The sequence below is a fragment of the Aotus nancymaae genome, unplaced genomic scaffold, assembly GCF_030222135.1.
Source record: "Aotus nancymaae isolate 86718 unplaced genomic scaffold, 86718_ANA_hifiasm-v0.15.2.pri h1tg000058l, whole genome shotgun sequence".
Lineage (NCBI taxonomy): Eukaryota > Metazoa > Chordata > Mammalia > Primates > Aotidae > Aotus > Aotus nancymaae.
Genome location: NW_026988472.1, coordinates 17634957 through 17652852, shown reverse-complemented (window position 1 = coordinate 17652852; position 17896 = coordinate 17634957). Strand labels below are relative to the sequence as shown.

Here is a 17896-nt window from a genome sequence, read left to right as displayed (position 1 = left end):
AAGGATGCCCTCTCTCACTACTCCTATTCAATATAGCACTGGAAGTTCTAGCCAGAGCAATCAGGCAAGAAAAAGAAATAAATGGTATTCAATTAGGAAAGGAGGAAGTCAAATTGTCTCTATTTGCAGATGACATGATTGTATATCTAGAAGACCCCATCCTCTCAGCCCAAAATCTCTTGAAACTGATAAGCCACTTCAGCAAAGTCTCAGGATACAAAATCAATGTGCAAAAATCACAAGCATTCCTATACACCAATAACAGACTTAAAGAGAGCCAAATCAAGAACAAACTGCCATTCACAATTGCTACAAAGAGAATAAAATACCTAGGAATACAACTAACAAGGAACGTAAAGGACCTCTTCAAGGAGAACTACAAACCACTGCTCAACGAAATAAGAGAGGACACAAACAGATGGAGAAACATTCCATATTCATGGTTAGGAAGAATCAATATCGTGAAAATGGCCATACTGCCCAAAGTAATTTACAGATTCAACGCTATCCCCATCAAGCTACCAATGACCTTCTTCACAGAACTGGAGAAAACCACCTTAAACTTCATATGGAACCAAAAGAGAGCCCACATAGCCAAGTCAATTCTAAGCAAAAAGAACAAAGCAGGAGGCATCACACTACCCGACATCAAACTATACTACAAGCTACAGTAATCAAAACAGCATGGTACTGGTACCAAAACAGATATATAGACCAATGGAACAGAACAGAGGCGTCGGAGGCAACACAACATATCTACAACCATCCAATCTTTGACAAACCTGATAAAAACAAGCAATGGGGAAAGGATTCCCTGTTTAATAAGTGGTGTTGGGAAAACTGGCTAGCCATGTGCAGAAAGCAGAAACTGGACCCCTTCCTGACACCTACACTAAAATTGACTCCAGATGGATTAGACTTAAACATCAGACCTAACACCATAAAAACCCTAGAAGGAAACCTAGGCAAAACCATTCAGGACATAGGCGTAGGCAAGGACTTCATGACCAAAACACCAAAAGCATTGGCAACAAAAGCCAAAATAGACAAATGGGACCTAATCAAACTCCACAGCTTCTGCACGGCGAAAGAAACAGTCAATAGAGTGAATCGGCAACCAACAGAATGGGAAAAAATTTTTGCAGCCTACCCATCTGACAAAGGGCTGATATCCAGAATTTACAACGAACTAAAACAGATTTACAAGAAAAAAACAAACAAGCCCATTCAAAAATGGGCGAAGGATAGAAACAGATACTTTACAAAAGAAGACATACATGAGGCCAACAAGCACATGAAAAAATGCTCATCATCACTGGTCATTAGAGAAATGCAAATCAAAACTACATTGAGATACCATCTCACGCCAGTTAGAATAGCGATCATTAAAAAATCTGGAGAGAACAGATGCTGGAGAGGATGTGGAGAAATAGGAACACTTTTACACTGTTGGTGGGAGTGTAAACTAGTTCACCCATTGTGGAAGACAGTGTGGTGATTCCTCAAGGACCTAGAAATAGAAATTCCATCTGACCCAGCAATCCCAGTACTGGGTATATATCCAAAGGATTATAAATCGTTCTACTATAAGAACACATGCACACAAATGTTCACTGCAGCACAGTTTACAACAGCAAAGACCTGGAACCAACCCAAATGCCCATCGATGATAGACTGGACAGGAAAAATGTGGCACATATACACCATGGAATATTATGCAGCCATCAAAAACGATGAGTTAGCGTCCTTTGTAGTGACATGGACAAACCTGGAAACCATCATTCTCAGCAAACTGACACAAGAACACAAAATCGAACATCGCATGTTCTCACTGATAGACGGGTATTGAACAATGGGAACACATGGACACAGGGAGGGGAACACTATACACTGGGGTCTGTTGTGGAGGAGTGGGGGGGACAGCAGGGGGTGGGGAGTCGGGGAGAGATAGCATGGGGAGAAATGCCACATATAGGGGAAGGGGAGGAAGGCAGCAAATCACACTGCCACGTATGCACCAATGCAACAACCTTGCATGTTTTTCAGATGTACCCCAAAACCTAAAATGCAATTTAAAAAAAAAACAAAACGTATTCTGAGAAAACAAAGCAATCAAGGGGCATGAACAAGTAATTATGTACAACATATTAATTATAACATCATTTCTAGTAGAGAAAAACAATGTTAATGTTAAACTATGGGGAAATTATTAAATTAAATATCACACATGCACACATGTAGATGTCTTAATGAAGTCATTAAAATACTATATCCAAAAAATATTTAGTGGTATTGCAAAATGCTTCCAATAGAAGAAAATGATCCAAAATATTTGTGAATGAGATTTATTTTTGTCATAATTTTTGTGACAAAATTATGGCATTATTTTATGACATAATTTATTTTTTATCAAAATTTTCCATAATTTCTAATTTTTTACAAGTTATGTATATGGCAAAGGTTGTACACTAAGAATTTTTTGTTTTTGAGACTGAGTCTTGCTCTATTGCCCAGGCTGGAGTGCAGTGGTGCGATCTTGGCTCCCAGGTTCAAGTGATTCTCCTGCCTCCGCCTCCTGAGTAGGTGGTATTACGGGTGCCTGCCACCATGCCTGGCTAATTTTTATATTTTTAGTAGAGATAGGGTTTCACCATGTTGGCCAGGCTGGTCTCAAACTCCTGACCTCAAGTGATCTGCCCGCCTTGGTCTCCCAAAGTGCTGGAATTACAGGCATGAGCCACCGTGCCTGGCCAATAATTTTTATTTTTAAACGAACAAACTATACGTCTTTTAAATAACAGAAAATTAACTGAATTTCTTCATATTTTATATGTACACAAATTTATTCAAAATTATTTTAGTAGCTTGAAGATTAGTTTTCATAGACGAAAAATTATTAGTTACAACTTCAAATGTATTTCTAAGATAGCAGCATCTGAATATAGCTTATTTTCTAATATAGCATTCAAAGTTTAAAATCTGTTCTACACTGTAACATCTCAATTCAGGATTTGTTTTATACAAAAATCTGATCACCTAATTTTTTTTAACAGTTATAAAAATGATACTGTATTTACAGTTAATGAAAACAACAACAACAATAACCCCAAAACTCCAAACCCTGTCATTATCTTTATAGGCAGTTATATTTTGTTTGCAGATTCAGGAGTTTATATAAACCTTTTAAAATCCTTCTTCTATTTATCTCTATTTTAGTTTGTGCACAAGAGTTAACACTGCAGGCCTAAACTACTATCTCGTGAAAGGCTTCAAAGGCCTACTAACGTTGGCCTTTGAGAGGTGTATATGGGAACTTGGATTTCAGGAGGGTCCCTACATTCCTAACTGAAAAGTGTGACTCACTGTGTCTAAACTGTTTGTGCTAACAATATGATTTATGCTGAACACCTGCTTTCTTTCTGGGAGTCTGGAATTTGGTTAAGTGCCAAGTGGAAGATGCCTATGTGACCAGCCCCCAATAAAAACCCAGGGCACCAAGTCTTTAATAAGCTTCCCTGGTTGGCACCACTTCACACGTGTTGCCACAACTCATTGCTGGGAGAGGACCCTTGAAAGCTTGTGCTTGGTTTCCCCTGGACTTCAACTCATGCATCTTTTCCTTTTGCTGATTTCTCTTTATATCCTTTAGCTATAATGAATCATAGCTGTGAATATGACTATATGCTGAGTCCTTTGAGTTTTCTTAGTGAATCATGAAGCCTAGGGGTGGTCTTGGGGATCCCTGATACATAGTTTGTAAAACTAAAATCAACTAAACATTTTGATACTGTGAGTCAAGAGAAATGTTTACTTTGCTGAAAAAACAAATAGCAATTTATATCATCACGCATAAAAACAAAAAATCAAAATAGATTATATAAGACTAGTGATAAAAATATGTGCAAATCTTTAAATAGATTAAAATGCTACAGTGCAGATATTTATTGCTTGGTATGAGACACACATATTTTCCCTTAAGCAGCAAGTTTGTTGGTAAGTAGTAATCAGTTCCACTCTATCAGTGTAAATAAATTTCACAAACACTCCCTTCCCCAGGCATAAATACTAGACCAAAATAAAATAAAATAAAATAAAAAAAGGGTTTTCAGTTTATCACCTTTGTGAGCTACAAAAACACAAACTGTTAATATTATTTTAAAAGATACAAACTATTGTTTTCATGTCAGATGTGTTTTAAATCCATGTTTAATTATTGTAAAAGTCTCCCCATGGTATATGTAATCACTCTGTAATAAGGTAATTAAAATTCCTTGGCCAGCCAATTTAGGATTTACAGCTTAACTCAAGTACCAGACACTACTAAAGAGAAGCCCAAATGTGTTACTTAGAAATAAATATTTAATTTGTGGGGATAACCCAACTCAGCCTGTCTTCAAAACTGAACCTGTATTTAAAATACGTTTCAGCAAATTGCTACAGACAGGTTCAAATTTAAGTGTAATCCCAAAGTAATGGATGTACAAACATATGCAGATGTCTACAAAATTACTGTGTGTGTTGGGAAAATGATGATATAGCCTTTAAGTTAGTTGTATTACCCCTATTTTAAAGGTGATTCATCTCTTGACCTGCCCCGTCAGAATTCACATCTGCAAAAGCGAATGTCTGGGGTGGGACCTGGGTTCCCGCTTGTTTAACAAGTTTTACACTGCGTTTTAAAATTTGAAATTTACTAATCTAATCTTTTCCATATCTAAAATTCTGGTTTTGTGAGTCTCTGTATTTAAGTATGCTTTAAAGTTATAAACCATTTGTGATTAAGCAGATATCAACTAGTTATTATTATTATTATTTTTAGAGACAGAGTCTTGCTTTGTCACCCAGGCTGGAGGGCAGTTGCAGCTCACTGCAACCACTGCCTTCTGGGTTCAAGTGATTCTCCTGCCTCAGCCTCCTGAGTAGCTGGGATTACAGGTGTGTGCCAACACATCCAACTAATTTTTGTATTTTTGTAGAGACAAGGTTTTGCCATGTTGGCCAGGCTGGTCTGAAACTCCTGACCTCACGTAATCCATCCGCCTCAGCCTCCCAAAATGCTGGGATTACAGGTGTGAGCCACCACGTCCCGCTTGTTATTTTTGAGATGGGGGTCTCACTTTTTTGCCCATGCTAGAGTGCAGTGACACGGTCTTGGCTCATTGCAACCTCTGCCTCCCTAGCTCAAGTAATTCTCCCACCTCAGCCTCCCAAGAAGCTGGGACTACAGGTGTATGCCACCATGCTTGGCTAATTTTTAAATGTTTTCCATAAAGATGAGATCTCACTATATTGCCCACGCTGGTCTCAAACTCCTGGGCTCAAGTGATCCTCCTGCCTTGGCCTCCCAAACTTCTGGGATCATATGCATAAGCCACTGGGCCCAGCCATCAGCTAGTTCTAAGGATTTTTCTAACATGATAAACAACATTCTTGGGCCATATAATTTCATGACTTCAGTTTAGGAAGAAAAAAAGAGTGTTGGTTATACATAGTCTGTGGCAAAGACAGATATGGACATCATATTAAGAAACTTACTGATAATCCAAATATCAACGTTGTTTTGTTTAGCCTTTTCTCCACCAAAACGGTAAGTGCTGTTTCTAAGTAGCCAACAAACAACAAAATTAACTGACCTAATTTTATTTTATTTTTTGCCTTTCATTGTCTACACTGTATGGGTGTCATGTTATGAAAACTGTAAAAAGAATCCAGATAACCCAAATAAGTCCCTAAATGCCAGGGTCAATTACATCTATTGCCAGAAACATGGAACTAATTCTGGAGTAGTTTAGTCTACATTGCAGCTATAGAAGCAATCTCTCACCTAGCCAGTAGATGGAACTATACACAAGTGCATTGGCTTTGTTTTTTGATCCACATGACCTTAAATCTTACTGTAACCACTATTTTTGGTTTGTTTGTTTGAAACCCAGGAGATCAAGGAGGATGCACAAAACTGGGCAAGACCAATTGTTGAGGTAAATTTACAGAACAATGATACAAAGAATAATTTTCTATTTCTATTTTGTTTCTGGCTCTTTTGAAAAATAACTATTTGAACTGAATTTGTAATCTACTTCCAGGTCCCTAGAGCTAATAAAACAATTCTAAATTTAGAAATCTGTTATTTAAAATTCATGTTCAATCAGGGAAAATTGAATATCAACTGATCATGACATGGTATTGAGGAATTCTTGTTGATTTTGTTAGGTATAATAATATGGTCATTTAAAAAATCCTTATCTGTTAGGAATACAAACAAGAGTATTTCTAGGTGAAATGATAGTGCTTTAGAAATCTCCAAGGGAGAAAAAGACATCCAGAAGAACAGAATAGGAATGGCAAAATGTTTTGATAACTATTGAAGCTTGGTGAGCAGTATGCTGGGGTTTATTATACTATTCTCTCTTTTCATTTGAAATCTTCCACAATTAAACAGTAAAAAAAAAAAAAAAAAAAAGAGAGAGAGAGAGAAAGAAAGAAAATAGAAGGCCATGTCCTAGTGATTTGGGTTAACACTGGGATCAGGTCACTGGAAAATATCCAATTTAAGCAGGTCTCATCTTGATATTCAGCCATCAATAAATTATTTTAATCACAACTAAGTCAAAATTAGTTACATAAAATCCCATACAGACTACTTCAACAATGAGGGACTAAAACTAGTCTGTTAAGGCCACTGGAAATAATACTTTACAGTTAGAAAGCACTTCAACATTTACAAAGGGAAGTCACATACAGTTTCTCATCTAGTTCTCATAATCTTAGGAAGACTCTGAAGGTAAGCAAACTGAGGCTCAGGGAACTTTTAAGACTTGACCTGTATTTAAGTATGCTTTAAACTTATAAACGAATTATGCTAACCTCACATAATTAGTAAAAGTGACAGAGCTGGGATACTAACCCAGGTTTTATGAAACCAAAGATCCTCTTTTCTCTACTACACTGTCACTTAGGTCCCTTTGATACAAATAGCATATATGGTAAAATTTGGGCAAAGTTTTAAAATTTTCTTTCTGTGATCATTATTTTATAATATATGATAAAACTTGCTTTTCAGGAGGCTGGGTATGGTGGCTCACACCTGTAATCCCAGAATTTTGGGAGGCTGAGGAGGGTGGATCACTTGAGGCCAGGAGTGTGAGACCAGCCTGGCCAACATGATAAAACCTCGTCTCTTCAAAAAATACAAAAATTAGCCAAGTGTGGTGGCACGTGCCTGTAGTCCCAGCTACACAGGAAGCTGAGGCAAAGAATCCCTTGAACCCAGGAGGCAGAGGCTGAAGTGAGCTGAGATGGCACACTCAGAAAATAAACACACAGACAGAAATAGATTTCTTGAATAAAACTAAACCAGAAAAGTAATTTTAAAAGAATTACAGTGTCTTGGCCAGGCATGGTGGCTCATGCCTGTAATCTCAGCACTTTGGGAGGCTGAGGAGGGGTCTCTATTAAAAATACAAAAATTACCCAAGTGTGGTGGTATGCGCCTGTAGTCCCAACTACTTGGGAGGCTGAGGGAGGGGAGTGGCTTGAACCCGGGAGGCAGAGGTTTCAGTGAGCCAAGATCACACCGCTGCACTCCAGCCTGGAGACAGTCTTGCTCTGTCTCAAAAAAAAAAAAAAAAAAAAAAAAAAAAAGAATTATAATACTTAAAATTAGAAGGAATGTTAGAGGCTCTCTCTAGTCCAAAATTAAAATCTTATCTTCAGCCCCCTTGGATGAGTCTAGTTTCAACTTGAGTGCTTCTAGTGCGGAATTGCATAGTCTGTGAGACAGCCTGCTTCACTCATGGAGTAAGTCTAATCACGAAAAAGGTCTTCTTTACTTAGAGGTGACGTCTGCCACTTGTTGATTCTAGTTACAGCCTCTGATGCTGCACTCAAGAAGTATATAGTCTTATATATGACAGTCTTTCAAATAACTGTGGACATTGATTATGTTCTATCTACGGGCTTCTGCTTTGGGAACTCTTCTAGAAGAATAATAAAATGAATACATTTATAGATAACTAAAGCCTCCCAGTCTTTTCAAAAGCTCTGCTATGCCAGTGGTCTTCAACCTTGGGTATCTCTGAGAATACCCAAAGTCCTTCCAGGGGACACATGAACTAGGATATATTTTTAAGGCAATCAATTTCCATATCTTTATTTTCCATAATTTTGTCTGTCTGAAAACAAGTCTGTGGTCTGTTTTTCTTTTACATCTCCACATCTACAATCACCTATCTACACATCTACAATTACCCATCCAAAAGGCAAACTACTCCTCCATCCCAAAAAGCCTAACTTCAAAGAGACTACTGGGAAATGCATGGTCCCTGAGGGAGGAAGAGACCCTTGAAAGCAAAACAAAGAGAGTTTGAGAAAAAAAGGGAGGTGCCGCCTTACTTTATCCAGGCAATGTATTCATGGTAAGCTGTTTTAGAATTCAAAATCAATAGTAAGATGAGTGTCACAGGGATGTCCATTTAACACTTTAATTTTGTTTGAAAAATGAAGTCAGATTTTTTTTTTCCCTGATAGAAAACGAGTCTGATTTGGCTGAGTGATTTGACAGTAAGGACTAGTATTGTCATGTGAGTCACACAGCAGACATTTTCCATACAGTGAATGAGATAAACAGGCAGTTCTACAGTTGTGCAGAAAATATATTTAAGGCTGGGCGTGGTGGCTCACGCCTGCAATCCCAGCACTTTGGGAGGCAGAGGCAGGCGTATCACGAGGTCAGGAGTTCGAGATCAGCCTGGCCAACTTGGTAAAACCCCATCTCTACTAAATAATACAAAAATTAGCCAGGCATGGTGGCGCGTGCCTGTAGACCTAGCTACTTGGAAGACTGAGGCAAGGGAATCACTTGAACCCAGGAGGCAGAGGTTGCAGTGAGCTGAGATTGTGCCACTGTACTCCAGCCTGGGCGACAGAGCAAGACTCTGTTTCAAAAAGAAAACATATTTAAAAGAATATTCCCTTTGTAGGGACATGGATGAATCTGGAAACCATCATTCTCAGTAAAGTGACAGAAGAACAGAAAAACAAACACCGCATGTTCTCACTCATAGGCAGGTGTTGAACAATGAGAACACATGGACACAGGGAGGGGAGCATCACATACTGGAGTCTGTTGGGGGGCAATAGGGGAGGGACAGTGTGTGGGATAGGGAGGTTGGGGAGGGATAACATGGGGAAAAATGCCAGATATAGGTGACAGGGGGATGGAGGCAGCAAACCACATTGCCATGTATGTACCTATGCAATAATCCTGCATGTTTTGCACATGTATCCCAGAACCTAAAGTGCAATAAAATATATATTTTAAAAATAAAAGCAGAAAACAAACAAAATCAAAGAAGATAAAAAGATAATAAAACTCAAAGTTTTTTGATAAGTCTAAAATAAAGTCTGTTTTCAGAAGTAGAAAAAAAAGAATATTCAAGATACTGAGAATTATATTCTCACAATAGAAGTTTTTAGATATCAACCTAAAAATACGTGAAGGGGTACATATGTTTTTCAAAATTCTTCTTTTTTTTTTTTTTTTTTTTTTTAGGCAGGGTCTTGTTCTGTTAACCAGGCTAGAGTACAGTGGTGCAATCATGGCTCACTGCAGCATTGATTTCCCAGGCTGAGGGGATTCTCCAACTTCAGCTCCCCAAGTAACTGGGACTACAGGTGTGTGCCATCATGGCCAGCTGCTAGTTTTCATACTTTTTGTAGAGACAGGGTTTTACCATGTTGCCCAGGCTGATCTCGAACTCCTGAGCTCAAGCAATCCGCCTCCCTTGGCCTCCCAAGGTGCTGGGATTATAGGCATGAGCCACCACACCTGGTCTCAAAATTCTTTTAGCAGTTTTGCCAGAAAAGACTTTGAAGGCTGTGTCTCTATGACACAATTTCCAGGCTCCTTTACATTCTGGTTATCCAATTCCACAGACATTCCAGTGTCCTGCTAACTGTGAACACTCCAGGATGAACAGGGGGAGTATGGCTTTGTTCTGAATACTATCTACTCCTAACTAATGTAGCCTAACCTTCCATTTAGGGCTTTTTACCCTGTTGCAAATGACAACTAAAATGTTTACATCTTTTTTCACATAGTCACAACTAAATTCACACTAATCTTGCACTTACTCATTTTTGAATGAAGGCGTTAACATTAACTGGTCTCAAATTTCACCTTCTTTGTTTTAGCTCCTTTGCTACAAACTTGTAAAAATATTTTTGAATTTTGATATACATAGCCAGTGTGTTAGCTAGCCCTTTGTAAGGGGCAACTTGTGAAATGCCTCCCAGTGATCCTTGCCTCCTGATATTCAGGCCCTGGTATAATCCCATCCATGTATGGGCTGGATCTAGTGACTCATCTCTAACTGCAGAAGTGATGGTGTGTAATTCTGGAGATTAGCTTACGAGACCGTGACTTCTGTCTTGCTCACACTCTCTTGTCCTCTTGCTTGCTTGCTCTGATGAAGCCAACTGCCATGCTGTAACTTGCTCTATGGAGAGGCCCACCTGACAATGAACTAAGGAAGGGTTGGGCCAACAGCTCTTAAGGAATTATGGCCCTCAGTCCAATAGCCTGTGAGGAAGATAAGACTGCCAACAATCATGCGAATGAGCCTGGAAGCAGATCCATGCTCTAGAGGAGCCTCAAAATGACTTTAGCCCTGGCCAACAGCTTTATTATCACCTGTGAGAGATTCAGAGCCAGAGAACCCTGCTAAGCTGTACCCACATTTCTGATGTACAGAGACTGAGATAGTAAATGCATGTTGTTTTACGCCATTACATTTTGGGGTATTTGTTATGAAGCAATAGGTAATGAATACACCTCTGATCTTGGTACCTTTGAATATTTAGCAAGCATATCTTCTGTTTTATTTTCCCCCTAAACAAAGTCACTGATTACAACCCTTTCTTATTAAAGAAAAAAAAAAGAGAGACAGGTTTTGGTACATTTCCCAGGCTGGTCTCAAACTCCTGGCCTCAAGCAATCCTTCCTGCTTCAGACTCTCAAAGCACTGAGATTACAGGCATGAGTCACCACTCCCGGCCTGACTACAATTTTGAACAGAATAGGATCAAAGATAAAACCCTGCAGGATGCTGTCCTATAAAGCTTTATACAATCTCTTTGGACACAATCACCCGACCAGAGCTGGATGACCCAGTTGTACTATCCTTAGCTCACATTTCTCCATCTTACTGACAAAAATTCTGTGACAAACATATCAAATGGCTTATTGAAATCAAGATAAACTGTGATCTATAGAATTGCCTTTATATGCCATATGGTAATATCAAAAAAGGAAGCCAAGTCTGTCATTACTTGTTTTTAGTTGCCAAGAGTCTTGCTACATGGACACCTTCACTTTCATCTTACTCTTCTTCGCTAGGACTTCTATTGGTCAGAAGTTTATATTTTGGGGCCCTCCTATCCCTCTGAACTCGATTTCCTTTTGGAGTCTCTTCTCTGAAGTGTGCTGAAAGCATGAGAGTAACTGAATACGCCCAGCTTTTATATCTTTGGCCACTGTAAACCTTATGATAACATAACCTTTTTTTCCTGTGACTTTAGGTCTTTCTGAACAGCTAAGTTCACAACTGCTGTTAAATTCCAAGACAAAAGTGTTAGCGTTATCCCAAACCAACATAGCTTAAAGTTTCACCCTTTAAGAATTAAAATACACACTCACAATTCGAAAACCATGTAAAGCATTCCATCTGAGCTATATGTCTCCAATAACTCTACAATGTGTGGATGTTTCAGCATATGACAGATACTGGCTTCCCGCTTTAAATCTGTAAAACAAATATACAGCATACTTCATTAGGTAGGAACAAAAGACAATTAGAGTGAATGATGAATGAATGGATGTGATCTATGGTAACATGAATACTTCTCTAACTAGAGAGATGAAATCCCCCATTTAAACTTAGCTTAACTTTTTACCCTTTAAAATCTTTGACAATATAGCTTTTCATATTTTTTACAAGCTTAAATCTATATACCGTATAAAGTAAGCTCTTATTAATAAAAAAGTATACATTTCTTAATATACTTTCCCCAAAAGTAAAATAAATATACAAATAAATACTTTCCCCAACTCTTGTAATCAATGTCAGCCTCCAAATTTGTAACTCTTCCTTGATCTGCTAATAAGCTAATAACTCAATTTACTGTTTTTTTTACCTCTTTTTCTTAGTTTTCCCTAAATAAAATAAAAATATGTTGTCTATTCTTTAGCCTAAAATCTAGCATTTATAGACACATCAGGGAAGTTATATGGAATAGGGAGCAAAAAATACTATGGTTTAAACAGAAAAGACACTACTCCTAGAGTCCAAGTCAGAATTTTTAAAATATCATCTATAAAATGCGCTGGGGTTGGGTGCGGTGGCTCACGCCTGTAATCCCAGCACTTTGGGAGGCCAACACAGATGGATCACTTGAGGTCAGGAGTTTGGGACAAGCCTGGCCAACATGGTGAAACCTCATCTCTACTAAAAATGTAAAAAATTAGCTGGGCATGGTGGCAGGTGCCTGTAATCCCGGCTACTCAGGAGGCTGAGGCAGGAGAATCATTTGAACTTGGGAGGTGGAGGTTGCAGTGAGCCAAGATTGTGCCATTGCACTCCAACCTGGGCAACAAAAGTGAAACTCCATCTAAGAAAAAAGTGTTAGGTAATTCTCAACTCTAACTACCTACTTCTTCAAAGTAACAGTGTTACTTTGAAAAACAAATCCAAATAATGTATGTAAGACTACTGTGGAAGCTCTATAATACTGTTTGGAAAACAAAGTTGTTAATATCATCATCATCATCATCTAAAACAGTTTGGGCATGGAAATCGCTTGCCATGTCTACATGGAATAGGATAATGACAGCCATCCAGTGCTAATAGCGCTGGGGCTTTATCTGTTTGCTGATGACTAAAATATAATGGGACATTTTTATATGAGAAAGTAGAAGGAAGACAGGTAAGAAAGAACCAAGGCTAAGGACGTACTGCACAAAGCAAAACAGGTAACATTACCTCCTTTCTGATTTATTAATTCAACTTAGTCTTGTCAACAGAGCAATGATTGTGGATGTAACCTTAGAAGATTCACATACATAAGGGTAGAATGAGAAAAGGAAGCCAGAAAATTTGACAAAAGAGAAACCACAACGAAAGAAAGAATAATAAATATTAAGAAAATCAAGGGAATAGAGGAAATTAAGGTGTAAGTGTAGCTGGAGAAGGCTGAAAGCTGAGAAAGACTGTAAGATTCAGCCATAAAAGGTCATGAAAATTCTGGGCAAGATCAGTTTTTGTGGAGGAGTCAGGGTTGAAGTCAGTATGCAGGAGACAATTATGTCATAATCAATTAAAATTATCACACCTCTCACTGGGTTAAGTACTTAATATAGTCACTATCATTTGATGTCCCAACCACCATGTGAGGTATGTATTTTACAGATGGGGAAACTGAGGCTTAGAAACGTGTTCAAGTCATACAGCTATCATAAGGGTAGGTTTTGAACCCTGGCCTGCCCAGTTCCAAAGTCAGCAGTCCTTCTATTATGCCATGCTGGGTTTGAGCACAATCTTATTAGAAGAATCTGGCAGTAGGAAAGAAATAGCAGGGTTAAGGGGAAGGTTTTATTTGTTTTTTTTAAAGGAAGCACTCTGTGTGTTTGTAAGTGGCAGTGATGAAAAGCCGCAAGGATCTGGAGTCAGAAAACATGGTGCTGGTCCTGCCTTTGTCCTACCACCTGCAGGCTGACTGCTAACTTCTACAAATGGCTTCCTTAGAATCAATGAAATGGGGCAGTGCCGAGTGATGTGGTTCCTGCAGAGTCTACCAAATCAGTTTGAAAGGGCAATGTTAAGATTCAAATGAGAAAGAACAAAGCTGGAGGTATCATGCTACCTGACTTCAAACTATACTACAAGGCTACAGTAATCAAAACAGCATGGTACTGGTACCAAAACAGAGACATAGACCAATGGAACAGAACAGAGGCCTTGGAAGCAACGCCACACATCTACAACCATCTGATCCTTGATAAACTAGACAAAAACAAGCAATGGGGAAAAGACTCCCTGTTTAATAAATGGTGTTCGGAAAACTGGCTAGCCATATGCAGGAAGCTGATACTGGACCCCTTCCTTACACCTTATACAAAAATTAACTCCAGATGGATTAAAGATTTAAACATAAGAACTAATATCATAAAAACCCTAGAAGAGAACCTAGGCAAAATCATTCAGGACATAGGCACAGGCAAGGACTTCATGACTAACACACTAAAAGCAATGGCAACAAAAGCCAAAATAGACAAATAGGACCTAATTAAACTTAAGAGCTTCTGCACAGCAAAAGAAACAACCATTAGAGTAAACCAGCAACCAAGAGAATGGGAAAAATTTTTCGCAATCTTCCCATCAGACAAAGGGCTAATATCCACAATCTACAAAGAACTAAAGCAGATTTACAAGAAAAAAACAAACCCATTCAAAAGCGGGTGAAGGATTTGAACAGACACTTTTCAAAAGAAGACAAATATGTGGCCAACAGACATGAAAAAATGCTCATCATCATTGGTTATTAGAGAAATGCAAATCAAAACCACATTGAGATACCATCTTATGCCAGTTAGAATGGCGATCATTAAAAAATCTAGAGACAACAGATGCTGGAGAGACTGTGAGAGAAAAAGGAACACTTTTACACTGTTGGTGGGAGTGTAAATTAGTTCAACCATTATGGAACACAGTGTGGTGATTCCTCAAGGATTTAAAAATAGAAATTCCATTTGACCCAGCAATCGCATTACTGGGTATAGACCCAAAAGATTATAAATCATTCTATCATAAAGACACACGCACACATATGTTCATTACAGCGCTGTTTATGATAGCAAAGACCTGGAACTAACCCAAATGCCCATCAATGATAGACTGGACAAAAAAATGTGGCACATATACACCATGGAATACTATGCAGCCATAAAAAAACAATAAGTTTGTGTCCTTTGTAAAGACATGGATGAACCTAGGAACCATCATTCTCAGCAAACTGACACAAGAACAGAAAACCAAACACTGCATGTTTTCACTCATAGGTGGGTGATGAACAATGAGAACACTTGGGCACAGGAAAGGGAACAACACTCACAGGCCTGGGTTGGGGGTGGAGGAGAGGGATGGGGGTGGGGTGGGGAGGATGGGGAGGGATAACACTGGGAGAAATGCCTGACATAGACGACTGGGGGAGGGGGACAGAGACAGCAAACCACCATGGCATGTATGTACCTATGCAACAATCCTGCAGGATGCAGGATGTGCACATGTACCCCAGAGCCTTCCCCCCAAAACAAAGATTCAAATGAGAAGCTGGATGTGTAGAGCCCAGCACACAGTGGGCTGCAGGCCCAGGGGGCCCAGTGTGAGCTGGGGACTCAGTGTTTACTGCAAAGGAAGAGATCAGAGGCACAGGAAAGATGCCTCCATCTCCAAAAGTAGTTAGGAAGGCACTGCAGGAGGGGAGATGTGAAGCAGCTGTGGGGTTTGTGCAGCGAAGTCATAACCATGAGGAAAGCTTTTAACAAGTGCGCTGGAGGGCCAGGCTGAGCCAGACAACATCAATCACATGCCTGCAGATTTTTCCTCTCCAAGAGTGTTCTGCCTTCTAATTCTAGGAAAAGCTTAGGAATTTTATTACTCATTTTTATGTTTATCTCTAGCTTCTCATTTTATTAGAACTCGTCCTTTCATATCTTCTGTTTTCATCTTAAGTTCTCTCTTTCCATTCCTCTCTATTCTAATCAAAAGCCTGATTTTAACTCTATCCTACGACACTGGAGTCATGAAGTAAACAGATTTGGTGTTTGCCACAATTAAAACTGATCTTTTCTCTTCTTTTCAGTTTATTTTCTATTTTGCCTCTTTCATGTAACTAAATTGTATTTTTCCTTTTTTGAGACAGAGTCTTGCTCCATTGCCCAGCCTAGAGAGCAGTGGCACGATTACTGTAGCCTCACTGTAGCCTCCGCCTCCCAGGTTCAAGAGATTCTCCTGCATCAGCCTCCTGAGTAGCTGGGATTACAGGTGCCTGCCACCATGCCAGGCTAATTTTTGTATTTTTAGTACAGATGGGGTTTAACCATGTTGGCCAGGCTGGTCTTGAACTCCTGACCTCCAGTCGTCCACCGCCTCGGCCTTCCAAAGTGCTGGGATTACAGGCGTGAGTCAACGTGCCCAGTCTAAATTATATTTTTATCTCCACATTCACCATTTGCTATGTGATACATTGGGTATACTGAAAGTTTGTAAGCAGAAATGGATGCTCTTTAGACCCCTCCATTTGAGCCACATATTTCGATTTGGTAAATGGCTGAACAAGTCCTTGGTCTAGTCTCTTATCACCTACCCATCCTCAAAGGCAGAATTGCTGGGGGGCCAGCCTTCAAAGCAATTTAAATGTCACTGGATCTGACATTTCAGAACTAAAATCAGAACAGTTATTGGACAATATAAAACTAACAACATAAAAATATATTTCAAATGATAAGGGCAGTGATGCAAAAGATGGCTTACATCTAGAAAAACTGTGGTCTCATGTTTTCCTGAATTCAGGTATTAATTAAATAGCTCAAATAGATAAGCACAATTAAAAACATAAATGCATTATATATGCATTACAACTATAGAGTCCATGAATATTAAACTCAAAATGTTTGTTTCTAAATGTGACTGTGAATTAAAGATATATGTATTAAGTGCTATTAAGTCCATGTTGATACAGCAAACTAAAAACACTATTTGCCTACAAATCAACTCTAGAGGCAAAGTAGGAAGGAATTTGAAAGCAGGTGATAAAAATATGATTTAAACTTGTGATTATCTGACTGCTTACAGATGTTAGCACAGAATGTAGCTGTGAATGACATGGCTCAGGGTTATCATCTCTGTTTTGAAGTATTGCTTTGTTTATAGACTAGTAACTGGTAACCTCTCTTCACTCTCCTTGTACTTTCTTTTTTTTAATGAGTAGTTTTTTTTATTTCAATAATTTTGTGGAACAGGTGGTGTTTAGTTGCATGGAAAAGTTCTTTAGTGGTGACTTCTGAGATTCTGGTGCACCCGTCACCCAAGCAGTGTACACTGTACCCAGTGTGTAGTCTTTTATCCCTCACCTCCCCTCCTACCCTTCCCACTGAGTCCCAAAGTCCATTGTGTCATTCTTATGCCTTTGTGTCCCCATAGCTCAGCTCTCACGTATGAGTGAGAACATACAATGTTTGGTTTTCCATTCCTGAGTTACCTCAGTTAGAATAATGGTCTCCAGCTGGTCACGGTGGCTCACGCCTGTAATCCCAGAACTTTGGGAGGCTGAGGCAGGTGAATCACCTGAGGTTAGGAGTTTGAGATCAGCCTGACCAATATGGTGAAACCCTGTCTCTATTAAAAATACAAAAATCAGCCAGGCATGGTGGCATGCACCTGTAGTTCCAGCTACTCGGGAGGCTGAGACAGAAGAATTGCTTGAACCAGGGAGGCAGAGGTTGCAGTGAGCCAAGATCATGCCACTGCATTCCAGCCTGGGCAACAGAGTGAGACTCTGTCTCAAAAAAAAAAAAAGAGAATAATGGTCTCCAGCTCCATCCAGGTCGCTGTGAATGGCATTATTTTGTTCCTTTCTATGGCTAAGTTGTATTTTCTTATTTTGTAATTTCTCAGGAAATTTAAAAAATATTTTAAACTATTTCTGTGTTTAGTGTCCTTATATTTAACTATGTGCCTATATTTATTTTATCAATTTATTTCCCTGTAAAAGGGGAACTAGTAATACGGTAGCAATATTTAATTTTCTAAACCAAATTAAACACACTTAAATGAAATCAACC

General features: G+C 39.0%; 1 protein-coding gene across 13 annotated transcripts in view; it reads right to left on the bottom strand.

The window, feature by feature from the left end:
- Positions 1-17896, bottom strand: part of CASK (calcium/calmodulin dependent serine protein kinase) — a 427869-nt gene that overhangs the window by 245283 nt on the left and 164690 nt on the right. For all 13 annotated transcript variants that reach the window (XM_012448141.2, XM_012448142.2, XM_012448153.3 and 10 more), the window contains exon 3: positions 11696-11801. In XM_012448141.2, the coding sequence (XP_012303564.1) occupies positions 11696-11801 (106 nt within the window). The remainder of the gene's footprint in view (positions 1-11695; positions 11802-17896) is intronic.